Source organism: Lacerta agilis, chromosome 9, assembly GCF_009819535.1.
Source record: "Lacerta agilis isolate rLacAgi1 chromosome 9, rLacAgi1.pri, whole genome shotgun sequence".
NCBI lineage: Eukaryota > Metazoa > Chordata > Lepidosauria > Squamata > Lacertidae > Lacerta > Lacerta agilis.
In genome coordinates, this window is record NC_046320.1 from 25,070,322 (window position 1) to 25,089,123 (window position 18,802).

At 41.4% G+C, this 18,802-nt stretch overlaps 1 protein-coding gene across 4 annotated transcripts in view; it reads right to left on the reverse strand.

Annotated features, from left to right (window-relative positions):
• Positions 1-18,802, reverse strand: part of STOX2 (storkhead box 2) — a 126,096-nt gene that overhangs the window by 58,976 nt on the left and 48,318 nt on the right. The window contains exon 1 of one of the 4 annotated variants that reach the window (XM_033160900.1): positions 18,209-18,562. The exons of the other annotated variants lie outside the window; for them this stretch is intronic. Within the exon in view, the coding sequence (XP_033016791.1) occupies positions 18,209-18,374 (166 nt within the window). The 5' untranslated portion in view covers positions 18,375-18,562. Of the gene's footprint in view, positions 1-18,208; positions 18,563-18,802 lie in introns of those variants that run through there. 4 annotated transcript variants of the gene reach the window in all.

Sequence of the window (18,802 nt, forward strand, 5' to 3'; positions counted from 1 at the left end):
ATCGCATACTAGTGGACAAAGTAACATCAGCAAACTCTTTCGTTGCACCAGAACGTCTACCACCAACTACATCTGCAACAAAATTCCATAGTTTTTGATCATATTACCAGATAATGGAATGGTCATGCCACAAAGAGGGTTTACGACCTAATGACTGGGGTTGGATTATAAAGGAGGACAACCAGCTTCACCCTGTGATGTCAGACATGGCCCCTGCACCTGAAAGTCTTTTGAAAGTTATCCACTGTAATTGCACCACTGGTTGTTATACATTCCGTTGCACGTGCAAAAAAATAGTTTTCCATGTTCAACAGCTTGTGGTCAGTGCCAGACCATTGGTTGTGAAAATGTGTTGTTGATTGAACATTGTTCTGATATAGATGATATGGATGACTGATGTCTGCTTTCGTTATTTGTAATACATAATAAAAGTTCTGGTTCAAGTGCCTTATTGTGACCTTGTTTCAATGTACCACTGCTTTCACTTTGTTGTTTTTAGCAAACATTTAAATACAGAAATTATGTAGCCTAATAACTAGATCAATGACAACTTTGTATTCTTTTCCCTGACATTTGGTAACAACAATTAAAAAAACATAGGATACACACAATTAAGTTTAGAAAACTAATCAAAATACAATACAATTGATACAGCAGGTCGGCCATTTTGAAATCACGATTTCACAGTGTTCCTGTCATTTAATTTTGTCTAATTTTTTATATGTTATTCTACACCCAATTCTCATAAAGATGCCATTAATAGCATTTATGTTGCAATTTTGCCCAGGTTCCAGCGTTTTTTTCTGTAGTTTGCCCGGACTAAAGGTCACCCAGCAGCTGCATGTGGAGGAGTGGAGACGCGAACCCGGTTCCCCAGATTACGAGTCTACTGCTCTTAACCACTACGCCACACTAGCTTCCAACACAGGGAGTGATGGAAATAAAATTGCATGACACAGAAGAAGAGTTCTTTTGGAATCTGCATGAACTAATTTAGAAGGGAATGTATGATTATCTGAATTCTATAAATACGTATGATTGTGGTCAGTTGGAAGGCTTTGCGTTATAGTTTTTGGGAAGGACAAGAGCTGAATATGGGATCTGAGGTTAAACGCTGAAGTGTTGCAACATCACAATTAAGTCAGTAGAATGCAATTCCTCAGATAAAAATTGCTAGCCAGAACATAGTTGTGGGCTACCTAGGGTTGCCATATTTAAAGAAGTGAAAATCCAGACAGTTGAGCTATTTTTTTAAAGTCAAAGTTGTTGGGGGGGGCTGTTTGGGGGGGGGCGCCTCCCTGTCTAAGGCATAAAAGTAAAAGTAAATGGCTGGTGTAGGTGCTCAGGTTGTTGGGAGTTCTCACGCTCGCAGGTGTCGGGCAGCTCCAAGGCCAGGCAGCCATTGCTGAGGGTTTTTTGTTTTGTTTTTTTAGAAAAGCTCCATTAAAAAATGAGTTTTGAAGTTTTTTAAAGGATTTTCACCAGAAAACTGGCCCGCATTGCCATACGTCTGTGTTTTCCCTGACATTTTAGCCATTTCCGGAAATTCCACCCAGACGCCATTTCCGGCATTGGAACTCCGCACGTGTCTGGGGAAACCCGGATGTATGGCAGCCCCAGGGCTATCTGTCCTCTGCGGATTTAACGATGAAGGTAAGGAGCAAGAAAAATAAAGACAAATGGTTAGTAGTGGTGCTTTTTTCCACAGAATAGAATTTCTTCACTTATACTGCTGTGCATACATCCTAAAAAGATACAAGAAAAGTATTTAACATCTTGGAATGCTCTCTGGAGAGAAAATCGAAACGATTTTGACTTCTGCTGCACTTTTGCACCGGATCACATCAAACTAAAATAATATGAGCAAGTGGATACAGTGCATCATGAGTTACGTTGACTAGAGGATTACATTAACAAGTCTCTGGACCACACCTAGAAACTTTAGCCAAAACACCTCCCATACAGAGAGAGCAGGCCTGGATGCATTGTGTGAAATAGCTTCTCAGAAAAATAATTAAGGAGAAATGTTATAGACTACCACCATTGTCACCCCAAATGAAAAATAAAAAGAATATTATTTCTGGAAAAACATGGCATAAGAAAACTTCCTCAGTTTGAAAGTACAGCATACTGTCTGTATCCAGTGGTTGTGCAGCAAGTGCACGTGATATTTTCTTCCCTTCCCCTTCAGTCTATAGACCCTGACCCTCCTCCTTGCCCTAAAAAACACCCCCACTTCTGGATAAGTTCTGAATATGACGCAAGACCAATGTTTTTTAGCAAATAAAATTTGACAGACTGGCTGTATAGGATTCCCAGTGGGAAATTGGCTAGACATGGCCAACACCTAAGAGTAAGCTTGGACTTGGAAAATAGGAGACAAACTCCAAAAAGTGAGGAGGAAGAGTGAACAACTCTGGAAACGGAGAACCTTTGGTGTTGAAAAATCATTTTTCTTCTCTCGCCCAAGTTAATTTCTTTTCTTATAACTGCTAGTGCCTAATCTCCACTTTCTGAGGGACTCCTCTCAGCTGAAGTTACAAAGGAAAAAGGAGGCAACGGGAAGTTCAGAGTAAGTATGTTAACCCTGCACACATGTTGCAGAATGGGATGACAGAATTCTATCCCAAGGCAGTAAAGTGAACCATACTATTTCAGAATGCAGGTGGGAGATGTCATTTTAATATCCTACTTCACATTAACCATGCCCTCTATTTATTCATTTTTAATAGTACAACAGGAAGAAAGGTTTTGGCCTAGTCATTTCTCTGTGTCATTCTTGTGCTTGCAGGGAGTTTCACATATAGGGGAGCTGTCAACTATCTGTCCACAATCCACCCATGTAATAACTCTAGCATTGTATTCTGGTACATCTATAGTATGTCAAGGATTACAAAAACTGACAGCCCAGCCCTACCAGAAAATTCATATGGGAAGAACTGGTAAAGTCTTGTTTTAGGACTGTTCTGTACTTATATATTCACCAGTCATGGGCATTAGCAAGGCAGTTCTCAGAAAGTATTCAGCAGGGCAAGTTCTCTTTGGTCTGTAAAACCACGTTAATATTCTGCTTTGACTGTGACTAATGTTAATTTACTGGTAAACTCAGTATTCACACATAACTAGTGATTAAATCTAATGGGACTCAAATACATGCATCAAGGTTAGGAAGATGTCCCTTGTGATACAATTTTTCTCTAAATCCAATAGGAACAACGTGAGTATAGAAAGCAACTATCTTTCACCTATGAACTGCACAACACCAAAGCAGATTATGCACTAGACTCAAGATACTTCATTTCAATTTCAGCTCTTCTTCCTTGGACAAATTGTTCCTTGATTATTCTTGAGAACAGCAATAGCTTCCTCTGCTCAGCACCTCCCATCTCCTAGTTTTTGGATTGGAAATGATAGAAATGCAGAATTATACAATTGTAAGCGACCCCGGGGGTCATCTAGCCCATCCCCCTGTAATGCAGGAATCTCAACTAAAGCATCTGTATTTAGTTGGAATCTCCTTTCTGAGAACTTGAATCCACGGATTCAGGTCCTACCCCTCCAGACTAGCAGAAAACAAGCTTCCTCCGTCTTCCATGTGACAGCCCTTTATAAATTTAAAGATGGCTATCATATCTCCTCTGTCTCCTCTTTTCCAAACTAAACATACCCAGCTCTCTCAACTGTTCCTCATATGGCTTGGTTTCCAGACCCTTGATAATCTTTGTTACCCTCGTTTGTACACGTTCCAGCTTGCCAATATCCTTAAACTGTGGCACCCAGAACTGGACACAGTATTCCAGTGTCAGCCAGCTAATAGCATAAAGAACATCAACACTTTGTGGACTCTGATTATCATACTATTTCTTTAATTGTTTAAATCTGTGGTTCCCCACACCCCACAGGAGGGCAATTTGGATGCTTGTTTAGACCAAGTTAATCGCCTTTTAGGCTTACTCCACGTGAATAGGAGTTCGTTTTTTGAATAATAATTATATGTCATGGGGGGGGGGAGGCATCAGGATTTTAGAGATGCTTAGGTGGGGCGTGGCCAAAAAAAAGTTGGGAACCACTGGTTTCAGTCAAGCTATATGGTCAGTTTATATAACTGACAAGACTTAGGCAATATCCCTTACTTATGCCTCAGAACCTGGTTTTGGAAGGAAATTAGAGGTGCATTTGGTACAGTTACCCATGTTTACCCATCTTGCAAGGATTATTGGCCCTATAGATATTGTTGGATGTGAAACTAAGCTAGGAAAGCAACCAGGACAAAGTTTCCCAAACTGCAAGCTTCATTCAGTTGGTCTGCGGCATGTCTACATTAAATTATATTTTTATGGATTATTTTATTTCTTATACTGTCTTTTATTGCTTTACTTGAATTTTATGGAATGCAACTTGTAATACAATAAAATACAGTGTAAAAAATAAAGAAGCAATAAAAATTCAATTAAAATTCAATTGCAATCATACAGCATCTAGCACAGTGCATTGGAATTTCTACAACAGGCAGAAAAGCATGAAGTGGTCCACCTAGACCAAAGACTATCAGCAACTACCAGATGGTCCATGAAGGTGGGAAGTTTAGAACCACTGAACTAGGGTATATTGCACTACACACAAATTTTGTTGCAAATACCAGAAAATTCTTTCATCAGACATTTGGTCCCAATAGTTCAAACAATACTAAACAGAGGACAGCAACCCAATAGAACTCAGGAACCTAAATAAAGTTTGTAGGACACCAGCATCATCCAGAATTGAGACTAAGTTCAGAACAGTGAACTCAGTATAAGCAAAGACCTGGACTTAAATATAAGGGTAAAATCACTTGATGGGAATTTCACATACTTAAAAGTAGAGTTGGTTGCTAATCTGGCAGCCTTTGAGTTTGATGGAGTGTTTCAAATGCCAACAGCCAGCTACACAAATAAATTAAATCAAGAGTTTTTGATTTTACACACAAGTTTAGCACAGAACTCCTATGCAAGTTCTGTGGAGCTTACTCTCATACTCACTTGAAGTGTGCACGGAACAGCGACCTTAGCCTTATTGACAAAAAATAAAAAATAAAATAATCTCAATGTGATGCCCTCCATCTTTCAAACACTAATTACCATGCAGAGAACCAATCACAAAGAATTATTGCCAAATGTACTCATTTCTAACCTCGAGCCATGGAAAATATACAGCCTCATGATGACTAAATACATCTTACATATGTAGATATTCAAGCAGGAAATCAAGAAAGAGGAGGTCTGCAGAGCTGCATCAATAGGGGGAAATGTGTAAGCTAAAATGTCACCAGGTTTTGAACAAGTTGCAGCATGAACATCAAAAATAGTCCATGGACTGCTGCCACTACCTTGACAGGCACTGACTATTGGTTTCTCACAGACACCCCCTCCTTCTACCCAACTTGCCCTCCTCCTTTCCCAGCAGCTATCTGTTGGGAAAAGGAAAAGAAGTCATTATGGGCAGCCCTCCCAGCACAAGCAACAGCAGTTTCCGTTACCCCTACACTTCCTACACTTCAGGGAGTTAGACTAGATGATCCTAGGAGTCCCTTTCAACTCCGCAGTTCTATGATTCTATCTCTGCTTGCCACAAACTAACCTTCCAGTTAGCTATATCTGAAAGACTATCAGGGCTTACAAATATAACAGAAAGCTAAAACTATATATTATTTTAATCATGGTATGTGGTGAGGCGCTACATACACAGCAAGAAAAACCACAGGTTATCCCAGAATATAAACATACATGGAAATCAGTGGGATACTGGAAAAGACGGAAAGGCGAAGAAGTAACAGGCAGGTACCAAAACAGCCTAGAGAGAACAAAACCACTATTTAAGAAATGTGTGCTTAAAACTGAGATTTTACATACAGAACTTTATCTTCTCGGGCATCAATCAATTTATTTCCTTTAGACACATCAGGAAGCTTGGGAAAGAAAAGTAGGAAGCTGAAAGTTTCATCCCCCAGTCTTACATTAGAAGGGATCAAGAACTATTTATCTATCATAGAGGAGTGTTTCAAACAAATAAGTGGATACCTGCCCTAGTTTTAAATGGCATAGTTTTTACAGAACCACAGGAGCGTAGGGTGTTTTTTTTTATTGTGCTTGAATTTCTAAAAGCAGGGGTGGGGAACCAGTTTTCTATCAAGCACAAGTGATCTGCAGGGGGGGAAATAGGTGTCATAAGCATGATTAATAATAGCATAGGTTCTTAACTGTATTAAAATTTTAAAAAGTATTTAAATCCTAGGAAGATAGTGCTGGGATGCTGCTGGGATGTGGCTACCCATGCTGAGGGGAACGACTAACTCAGGGGTCAGCATACTTTTTCAGCAGGGGCCTGTCCACTGTCCCTCACACCTTGTGGGGGGCCGGACTATTTTTTTTGGGGGGGGGAGCCCCACAAATAACCCAGAGATGCATTTTAAATAATAGCACACATTCTACTCATGTAAAAACACGCTGATTCCTGGACCATCTGCAGGCTAGATTTAGAAGGCAATTGGGCCAGATCTGGCCCCCGGGCCTTAGTTTGCCTACCCATGAACAGCAGTCATAAATATTCCTGGAAAGGGAGGCAGGAGAAAATGCATACCTGCTCCTTCCAACATTCTTGAATGGAGTATGTGGCACCGATCACGGGTTTCTATGCAAACCAATTATTGTTGTTCAGTCGTTCAGTCGTGTCTGACTCTTCGTGACCCCATGGACCAGAGCACGCCAGGCACCCCTATCCTCCACTGCCTCCCGCAGTTTGGCCAAACTCATGCTAGTCGCTTCGAGAACACTGTCCAACTATCTCATCCTCTGTCGTCCAATAGCTTTCCTTTTTTAGGAGGATTTTGTTCTTGGGTTAGGTTCAGCATCCTAACCCTATGCACTTAATCCACAAGTAATTCTATCACATACAAATGGGATTTTCTCCCAAGCAAGTAAGCACAGGGCTGAAACCTGCAATCTGAAAAGAGCTGGGTGCTTCAGTTTTTAATTATTGGTGCAGCAAGAAATGGGGAAACGGGGGTTCTCTTTTGGGATAGTAACAAACCAAGTGTTTCTGTCTCTTTCACAGAGTCTCCCCTTCGCTTACACATCTCTCCTGCCACTTCATGTAACTGTAGTCAATAGAGAAAAGAAGGGCCACGGACAGGATTGGTGTGGGAAGTAAAAACTTTGTGAATACCTTATTCCGAGAGGAGAAGCAGAGCTCCTGACCAGTGGTTGGTGATGGCATCATGGAGGAAAGGGATGCTGTACTGCTGCCTGATGCAGTAGTCCAGGGGTAGGCAACCTAAGGCCTGGGGGCCCAACTGCCTTCTCAATCTGAACTGCAGACGGTCCGGGAATCAGCGTGTTTTTACATGAGTAGAATGTGTCCTTTTATTTAAAACTAGTGCTTTAAACCCGTTAAATTAACGGGCGCTAGAATATATGTGGTGAAACATTTTTTTAAAAAGACTGCTCGCCCTCCACCACTTGTAACGGCCGCTGCCGCTTAGAAGTACGGCCACGCGAGTGCGCACCCGCCGTGTGCCCGCGCACACCCGCCGCTTCAACAGTTTCGCCCGGCCGCCCGAAGCATGACAGTTCAAAAGTTTAAAGAATTTAAGCAAAAAATATTTGAGTATTTCTTTTCTCCTCGGTCTCCTACTCACACCCTATCCAGTGCTAGAACTACCAATATCTTTGATGTTCAAGACAAAACTGCCATCTTAGTGTTCCTAGCAACATGGGGTATATATTATAAAATGAACAAACTTCTGCCTGAATTTTCTATTAAGAGGCTGCAGCTTTTCTTAGCAGACAGCATTTATACTGAGCTGAATAGGAACCCCTCCTTATTCTTTTCAAATAACAGGAATCACATTTTCCACAATGTGATGAAAACAAAGTGTTATTTTTGGTTGGTAAGCAATTGGTTGACATGGTAAAAGTGATACCACCACTTAATAACAGTAATTCCAAATCATCTCCTTCTAGTATTATGAAAAGGGAGGGATCTTAGACAGTCATCAGGTAGGAAGAAAAAGAAAATTTGCATGAATGTTATGGCAGTTCAAGCTGTTGGTCAGTGAGCTGAACCGACAATGAAGCATTGTATTTTAGACTTCTAACAGATCATCATGTTACCAAAAACACATTAGAATTTCACACAAAAAATTCTCAAAGTTCTTTTTTAATAATTCAGTAACTATCCAATGCCATGATTCCCACTGACGTGTTTGCTAAATATATATTTCAAAAATGGAAAGCTGTTAAATTATGTTTAGGCTTATCTAAGCCAATCCACCGCTGTGGGTTAAAGCACAGAGCCTAGGGCTTGCCGAAAAGAAGGTCAGCGGCTCGAATCCCCACAACAGGGTGAGCTCCCGTTGTTCAGTCCCTGCTCCTGCCAACCTAGCAGTTCGAAAGCACATCAAAGTGCAAGTAGATAAATAGGTACCTCTCCAGCAGGAAGGTAAATGGCGTTTCCATGCGCTGCTCTGGTTCGCCAGAAGCGGCTTAGTCATGCTGGCCACATGACCCAGAAGCTGTACGCCGGCTCCCTTGGCCAATAAAGCGAGATGAGCGCCGCAACCCCAGAGTCGTCCGCGACTGGACCTAATGGTTAGGGGTCCCTTTACCCTTTACCTTTAAGCCAATCCACAAGTTAGTTGATAACAAAGGGAAATAAAAACTTTCCTACATTTCAAACACAATAAAAACACTCTTGGTTAGTTCACATCTAGTACTATGATCCAGCACTACAGTATGTCGACAAATCTCAGCAGGTCTGTGCAAAACCATTGAGCTCACATACTCCTCTTTGTCTCCACTCCTCCTCTTACACAACAAGGAGGATTTCTACTGTTTACTTTCAACTCGTGACTTAGTGCAGGAATGGGAACTGTGGCTGTCCAGATGCTATTTAACTACAATCCCTATCATCCATGACCATTGGACTGTGCTGGCTGGGCTGATGGAAGTTGGAGTCCAAGAACATATGGACACCCCTGACTCAGCAGTATGTGTGAACTGTGAACCAGGAATTCTAGTTTAGAACCAACAATGGTTAGTTGTTAAACACGCCAACTTCATGGTTTGTAGCTGGCTTTTTTAGCGACTAACCATTGTTGGTTGTAAACCAGAATTCTTGGTTCACACATACTGCTAAAGTTGAGTTTTTGAAATTAAAAGTAAACTCAGCAGTGATCCTCCTCCTGGGTGCATGGAAGGAAGAGATGGGAAGCGTGAGAGCTCATACTTGCCAATACTTATCCACATGTTGCTAAACCATTGCTTAGCGCCAAATAGATTACAGGTCAATCAATGGTCTCAGCAGCATTAAAAGAATATGAATTCTGGAATATTCTTATAAAAGCCCTAATGACATTTCATGATTTTATTGAAGTTGTGGTTCTAGAGTCAATCATTCTACAAAGACCACATGTGTACGCCAGCCAAGCCATATTTCAAATGGTAGCAAGAGGCAATGTCTCTTTGCCTTTGCCCTAACCTAAGAAGAAGTCAGCCCATTTTATCCTTCACTTACCTAAATGGTCCTCAAGCAATGCCACTACCCAAACAATTAAATAAACAAAAAACACCACAAACTTAAGGCTTCAATCCTACATACACTTACCTAAAATGAAGACTCTCTGTATATTATGGGACGTCTGAAAAAACATGTACAGGACTGTACTACAGAATTGGTCTAAGCTGCTTTATAAATATAAAATGTTATTTCTTGCTCCAGGAAATTTGCCATTGATACATTTAAGACAGGAAAGAGTAGGAGACTACTTCAAAGCAGTTGTCAGGGGATATAAACGCCTTTGCTTGTTCATCACTGAGGTCATCATCCAAGGTCTTGCCTCTGGTGGGTGGCTAATGCAGAAGACCTTCCCAGAGATCTCATTTTGTTCCTACCCTCTTAAAGTATTGTTAAAACATTTTATTCTCTCAAGCGTTTAGTAAACAAAACTATGGTATTTGTATCATTTGTTGTCTGCCAATTTCTCTGCAGCTGCTACAATTGTGAGTGTGTTCGTTGATTATTTTAAGTGGGTTACTTTTGGCATAATTTTATTTTGGATTGTAGATCACCTTGAGGGCCTTCTAGTGGAAAGATGGAGCGCAAATGTTTTGAATAATCTTTTTATAAAAGGAAACATGATGTATGTGCACCTCGCCATAGCAAAGTCACAGTTGGGTGCTCGTCCAGGGCAGGTGCAACTTACCGTGGCTGGACCAACACTTTGCAAATTACATGGCTTAACAAACCTTGGCATGGAGAAATATACAAAATTAGACAACAGGCCAGGTGCAAAAGGAAGAGCAGAACCACTGTGCCTTGTCTAATTTTTATCCCTTCCTTCATCAAAGAGAAACAAAAAATATATTACTTCCTCATGCTCACTTTTTATTATTATTCTCACAACCATCTGTGAGGTAGGCTAGAATGAGTACATGTGATTGGTCCAAGTTAACCTAATATGCCTCAGGGCTGAGTAGGAATTTGAGCCTGGGTCTGCCTGGTCTTAGTCAGAAACTCAGGCTGAAATACTATATTGCCTCTCAGACTTAGGAACAGAATTCTAGCCAAGTATATCTATGTTGCACTAGGTTCTTATACACCCTATGTAATGGCAAGCCTCTATTACAAGCACATGGGCAAGGAATATGTGGCATGCAAACATTGTTGAACTAACACAACTCCCCTCATCCCCATACACGGGTGATGCTGGCTTGGACTGAACAGAGTCTGGGAGTCAAACAATATCTAAAGGACCACTGTCAGGTTTTTCAATAATTTTATGTATTGCATAAGAAACTTGAAACAAACTCTTAATATTGAGTTGAAGGGCAAAGACAGTAACATGACAGGGTTGCTAAATTAATCACAGTACAGAGTCTTTCAAGCCAACGTGTTTCCATTCTTCAGATAAGCAGCCCAAATTTAAGAAGCACAAGTGACCCTATGCTTATTTTAGTCACCTTGTTCAGTTATTTGAGCACCAACCAACCCTTATTTGAAATTGTATTAAGAAGCTCGATATACGTTTCTCTTTCAGTGTATGAAAAGACTCCTGCCCTTTCCCCAAAAAATCTCTTTTTTAAAAATGGCTTTTTCAATGCATTTCATCAAGTAACATAAACAAGAAAGTTATTCCTTCATTAACAAAATTAGTGCTTAAGCTTCTGCTTGGTGGCAAGACTTGCATTTGGTTCCTTTTTTCTATTTTAATACATGAGCCACTTCCCACTCAACATATTGAAGTGATTTAACAGCAAAAACTTTGACAATACAGATGCGAACTGGGATAAAATTCTCAACTTAAAAGGCTCGTTGAAAAAGGAAGGTCTTCAATAAATAGGTGTCAAAAAGATGGTAGAGAGGGTGCCTATCCGATGCATCACATGAGGGAGTTGCAAAGGCCATGTGCCGCCACACTAAAGGTCCAATTCCTACATTTCAAGGAATGGACCTACACATGATATGGCATCTGTAGGTGGCCTTCTCCTGCGGAGCACAATAACTGGTTAGATACAGAAGGAATGAGGCAATCTTTCAGGTATCCTAGTCCCAAGCTGTATAGGACTTTGTACACCAGTCCCAGCATCTTGAATTTAGCCCAGTAGCTAACTGGCAGCCAGTGCAATTCTTTCACCAGTGACACAATAGATTGCTAATATTCTGCCTCTGTGAGCAGCCCAGTCACAGTATTAGTATTAGTATTAGTATTAGTATTAGTATTCTTCTTCTTCTTCTTCTTCTTCTTCTTCTTCTTCTTCTTCAGCAGCTTTTGAGCCAAACTCAGGGGCAGCCCCAATCTGGAGGTTGCTAGATTTAAGTATCCTCAATACCTCCTCACTATTCCAAACAAATACAGTGGTACCTCGGGTTACAGACGCTTCAGGTTACAGACTCCACTAACCCAGAAATAATACCTCAGGTTAAAAACTTTGCTTCAGGATGAGAACAGAAATTGGGCGGCGGCAGCACGAGGCCCCATTAGCTAAAGTGGTACCTCAGGTTAAGAACAGTTTCAGGCTAAGAACGGACCTCCAGAACAAATTAAGTTCTTAACCCAAGGTACCACTGTATATTGGTGTAGCAATAGGGGGAAATTTAATATTTATTGTCAAAAACACACCAACAAGTTAGAGAAAGGCATGTCCATCAGTCTTAAGTCTCTCAGCTAGCTACTCCTAGGTGTGCACCCAATGAGGCAGTTGCCGCAACAGAGTTCCCACTCCAGCCTCAGCTTATATATCTCCCCTATCAGAGATGCACGCAAGCAGGCAAATAACTTTCTGCTCCTCCTCCTTCAATCCTCTCCTGGTCCTGGGAGACAGTGGAGCAGGAGAGGTGGGGGAAGGAGGAGGAAGTGTAGAAACCCATGCGTCTACACCAGCTTGACCTATCTCTTCTCCTTCCCACACCTGTTTTCCACTCTCCAATCCTGCAGTTTCTCCTGCTTCTGACTCGTTTCCCGGCTGCTATAGGTTACTCCAATTCACTGATCCCTTCTTCCAAGTCAGTTTCTAACCCTGCTTCTCCCAGTGACCACTCATTGGTATCCACTCACCAGTTCTCAGAGTCCAGCCTGTCTCTGACATCTAGCCACCACACACACACACACACACACATATATGGCTGATCGCCGAAGAATTAAAGCTTTTGAATTATGGTGCTGGAGGAGACTCTTGAGAGTCCCATGGACTGCAAGAAGATCAAAGCTATCCATTTTGAAGGAAATCAGCCCTGAGTGCTCACTGGAAGGACAGTTCCTAAAGCTGAGGCTCCAATATTTTGGCCACCTCATGAGAAGAGAAGACTCCCTGGAAAAGACCCTGATGTTGAGAAAGATGGAGGACACAAGGAGAAGGGGACGACAGAGGACGAGATGGTTGGCAGTTTGAATCCCCGCGATGGGGGGGTTGGCTCCCGTTGCTTGGTCCCTGCTCCTGCAAACCTAGCAGTTCGAAAGCATGCCAAAAGTGCAAGTAGATAAATAGGTACCGCTCCGGCGGGAAGGTAAACGGGGTTTCCGTGCGCTGCTTTGGTTCGCCAGAAGCAGCTTCGTCATGTTGGACACATGACCTGAAAGCTGTACACCGGCTCCCTCGGCCAATAAAGTGAGATGAGTGCCGCAACCCCAGAGTCGTCCACAACTGGACCTAATGGTCAGGGGTCCCTTTACCTTTACCTTTTATCATACTTAGGGTTGCCATATTTCAAAAAGTGAAAATCCGGACACAAAGTTGATTACCGGTAGCTTTTCTCCCCCGGGGTTTGTTGTTTGTTTGTTTAGTGTTGCCCAAAGTTGTTGAGCTTCTTTGGCAAAATCACAAAAAAATGTTTTTGAGCTATTTTTATGGAAAACGACACTGCCGACATGGATTGCCATAAGTCCACATTTTCCCAGACATTTTAGCAAATTTCCGCCCACAGTATTCCGGCTATGTCCAGGAAATTCTGGACATATGGCAACCCTGTCCTCTCCCCAATCACCCCCACAGGGCCAACTGGCACCAGCTGCCCTGTGGAAAGGAAGAAAAGAGGCAGGCAGGCTGGCAAAGACAACATCAGGACCTGTTCCCGTTGGACTGTCCTCTCTCTGATCCCCATAGAGCTAACATAGTAACTGCCTTGTGAGTTGGAACATCTGGTGTCAGCTCCCACCCCACCAGAACTGTTTTCTTTTTTGAGGATGTGGTGCTTGATGTACCTGTTGTGTTTCACAAGGATTACTGGCCACTTTGAGGACTGCTGGAAAAGTGGAATATAAATCTACTAAACAAACAAGAACATGCATGGGCTATCTTAATTACAACTCATCTTCTTGCACTGAATTTAAGTAATGGCCTTCCAATACATGGTTAAGTACAAATACATAATAGACAGTGGGAAGCAGCGTTAGAAATTCAGATACATTAGTTAGGTGCCAAACGGCACCTTAAAGCTAAGTTACAGTTGTCACAATGGAATGTCTATTTGCCAGGGGGTTGGACTACATGACCCTTGGGGTCCTTTACAATGCTACTATTCTATGATCTCAACTACACTGATTGACTGTGGCTTGCTCTTACAATTCACTTGTCCCAGTATGCAAGAAGGAGAAACACAGAGTGGTAATGGAAATGGTATTAACTATGGACTAAGGCAGAGACTTTTAAACTGTTGTCGCCAACCTGGTGTCCAGAAATCTCCAAGTAGTTGCAATTGGACCCAGGCCAGTAGCAAAATCACTTTCTAACACTTTGCTTGCTAAACTCTCAATAAGTATAAGCAGCATACTAGCATTTGTTGTTGTTGTTGTTGTTGCTGCTGCTGCTGTTTTGTCATGACTGTTTCCTATTGGTTAACATTCATCACTATTATAGTATCTACTGTTACTGTCATTTTCAAGTTATAAAAATTATTAGGATAGACCTAGTCAAAATCTCTCTCTAGATACAAGGTCAAACATGTTTATTGTTGCAGTTTCTATTTATTTCAAAGTTATAAAAGTCAGTGTGCTTTCTTATGGGATATGTATATTTTCAGCATGAACAATGAACTCTCTGCATGGCCTCTGTACCCTATGCTTGCTCAGAAGCCTGGAGAAACTCTGAACTTAAGCAGAAGCCATTCACTAGACAATTATTCATCAGCAAAAGGCACAGAATCTCACCATGAAAATATCACTACTTTACCTAACAGTTTCTTCATTTGGACCATTTTGTTATTCAAAAGCACATACTGTGTCAGATTACAATTCCTGGTAACTGTTAAGACCACTTTGAGGTATTTTACAATCGAGTGGTATGCAAATTGCATGAAATAAAATAATTAAACAACACTCAAAGCTCTTACAGTCATTTACAAGAAAACGGACCTTCAGTTCCAAAATAATCAGGGTTGGAGCAACTCCCCTATATGGAACGGTTACACTGCTTGGGGTTTTTAATGGGTGTTTTTTTTTTGTTATGTTTTGTTTTAAAAAGCTGAGTAAAGGGGACATGATAGCGCTGCATAAAATTATCCATGTGCAGAGAAAGTGGATAGATATATTTTTTCCTCCTTTTGTCACAACGCCAGAACTCAGGGTCATCCAAAGTAGCTGAATGGTTGGAGATTCAGGACAGGCAACGGGAAGTACTTCTCTTCATATAGTGCATGTTTAAAAGTATGGAATTCTCTACCACAAAATGAAGGCCGCCAACTCAGATGGCTTGAAAAAGGGGATTCATGTAGGATGTGGCTACTGATGGCTACTGGTCATAAAGGCTGTATAACTCCTCCAGGATCAGAAACAGCATGTCTCTGAAAACCAGTCACTGGTGAACCACAACATGAGAGGGGCATTGTGCTCAAGTCCTGCCTACTGGCTTCTCATAAGACATCTAATTCGTCACTGTAGGAACTGGGATATTAGATTACAGTAGCCTTTGGTCTGATACAGTCATGAAGATCTTGTGTACATGTATTGGTGGTGGAGGGGTTAGAGAGAATTGTTTAAAAATAATTTTAAATTAGATCTTGTTTAATAAACCCATGCCCAATCCCAAAGACTCAAAGTGCATACTAATGAGTTTACAGTCTTCTGAGGGGGGGGGGAGGGTGGAGAGAAGAAAACAATTTACTTGCTTGCATCTCTCAATGTCCTTGGGCTCAAACAATCAAGCCCAAGCAAGCAACATTGTCTCCTATCTCCCAAACAATACAGCACTTATTTAAAAGGGACCACAACAATACTAATAGTAATTAGGCTAAATGACTGGATAAACAGAATGCAGCCCTCTTGAAAAGCCCATGTGTTTCAAGGCCCTCTCTCCTGTAAAACAGTTTGGGCAACAAAGAAAGCATTTGTATTCACAGTCACTGCTACTTTTATGCAAGAGGACTTCCTATAGATTTCCTGTCAGGAAGAGAGCTTCCTTTTAAAATAGCCGAAGTGTTTAGATACAGTACCCATTCCTCCCAAAACCAATATTTGGAAAGGCAAAGGACAGAGTTCATTAAAAAAAAAAAGATCGAGAGAGTCAACCCACAAAGAGGCCAAAATTACTTTTCCAGCTACAGTATCACATGCTAGATTTGCTTTACATCATTCCTGTTTCAACTGCCACTTGTGCTATACTCCTAACAATTATAGTGTATTACTCATAATGGATGTGTCACCTGCTCCCTCTTCTCCCACCCCCCACACCATACGTTCTTGCATTGTAGCACTGCAGATTATTGCCTCTAGGATATTCAAAGATGTAACATTCTGTTTTAGAATGTCCAGACACAATAGGCATTACCTTCCCATCCCCCAAACAAGTACAGACTCATATATGTGTCTATATTACTTACACACATACACACACTTCTGGAATCAGACAACTCAGTATTGATAATTAAACTGGACCATGCAACCACTCTCCAGAGTCTGTTTTTTTATGAATATACACATACTTTGCATTTAGTTCATGCTAATTGTCACCTATAAAACTCTTAGGAGAAATACATCTGTTAAAAGGATAACTCTTTGAACAACACTGCTTTCAAGAAAAACAAAGAGACCTGTTTCCCCCCCTCCATAGTCTTAATACAGTTGCAGAAAACCAATTGACTATTCTGTTAGGCATTATCTAATCATTCTGATCTAAAATGTTCCAAATCTCTCTCTTTTTTTGGGAGGGGGAAAAACTGCACTGTGATAATGAACACCAGCTCAGATTCTAGGTGTATACAGTGAGGCCAGATTTCTCATAGGTGTGTTGCTAAATGTACTGCAGCAACCAAACTCTAAACAATATAGTTGCTTTTCAGCTCCTTAAAGCATAAATTACACTTGTCATTTCATTTAATGCATACCTTCTGAGTAAAACAGATAAGCTTGTTCGCCAAAACTTAGTCAAGTAATATTACCATAATAGATTTCTTCTTTATGTTTATGATTGCTGACAAAAGAATGTTCACAAGAGATTCTTAAAGCACAATAATCTGCTCCAGTACTGTTTAAAGAGATATATTTATTAGAATGCAAATAAATAAGTTAGGTATGTAAATTGCTGATAACCACTAACTTTGACTTGAAACTGGGGATGGGATACAGGAAGGAGATGGAAAACCTTTTCTAGCTATGGATAAGAAATCTTCATTTCTCTAAGCTAAAGTGAGTCTCACAGTGAAAAATATGCCTTGATGATAAATGGGATATTTGGCATCATGGTCATGAAACATTATGTCGGATTGTCACACTAACGAAGCACTCAAACAACAAAGGAGGCTTCCAAGATATTTTGTCCTTCTCATCAACATTCTCTTAAAGATTATTTCCTGTTCCCTCCTGAACATCTCAAAAGGGAATCACAGAATGAATGGAATATAAAGGCATCATTAAAAGGGAGGGATGAGGCATTTCCTTTCATAATTTTTATTAAAAGATGACTGTTTCCCCTTGTTATAATCTTCCACAGCTTTATTGTTTGTGCTCTTACCCTGCCATGCATGCACAAGCATGTTGGTGCAGTATCCATTATTTCTAAAGAGCTTCCACTGAAGCAATTGAATAGATGAACATACACATGTGATACATGTCCACAGACACCATGTCCTCCTAACACACAAATGTTTATATTTATACTTATTTTTGTATAACCAAAAAGAATTTCCCCAGACAAAAACAGTCAACTGGGACACGAAGGCTCTATTCACAGAATCCCCAACAGCAGTGACACTTTTTGTTGTTGTTTAGAAAATGAAACACAGAAATGCCTATTGAGATAATTGCATTTAGCTGGATTAAGAGACAATATCTGATTTGGTAATCATGATTTAGCAGAAGGAGACCAGGGATGCAGATTTGGGAGTGGGGGGGGGGAAGACTTCTGGGATCACATCTACTAGGCATTTTGATTCGTTGAAAATACTGATCTGACCATTTTTCTCTCCATTTATTTTAGGGGGAAGCAGTGGAGGGGGGGGGGGTCTGGAAGGCTTTAAACACCATATTGAGCAGGCCCTGCTGTGAATCTTCCTGAGGTACAAAATGGTGGATGTGAGCTTTAAAAGAAATTGCATTATTCATTACAACCTATGTTAATCAGTCACAAGATAACCCTTTTTTTTTACACAGCATAGGGGAGATAAACAAACATGCGAGCCCATGCCTTGAAACAAACATACAGATGCATACACACACACACACACACACACACAGCCAGTTACTGACCAGATGTCATGTAGCCCCGTGAAGCCTGGGAAAGGAAAGCTGGGGGGAAATGTTTGTGCAGGCGGTAGTCCTTTTCACTGCGGGACCTCATGCGATCAGAGGCCCGGTCAGAAAAATCAGAGCTAGGCCAGGCTCGCCGCAAGGTTGTACTTCGCGTCTTCTTCATTTTGAGGCTACCTGCAGTCTAATCCACCACGAGCAGCAGCAGCAGCAGGAGCGGCATGAGCCAGGAGGCCTCACGGCTTGCTCGCTGCACTCGTTTTACACACGTCTCTTTACAGGCACCGCTCGGGTCGGCTCTGCAAGCAACATTTTGCCACTACCTTGTCCATCAAGGAGACCGCAGGTCCTTTCCTTTCCTTTCCTTTCAACCCTTGGAAAGATCCAATTCTTTTACACACGTCCCACAATGCATTACACTTCATTGGCGCTCAAGCCCGGCTTGTAGCTTCCAGAGTCATGTGGAGGAGAGGCAAATTATGTGGCTTCTAAGGCGGGGGGGTAGTGGCGGTAGCGGAGGAGGAGGAGGAGGAGGAGAGCGACCGAAAAAAAGGGGGGAGGGGGAGAGAAGAGAAGAGAAGAGAAGCGATCTGC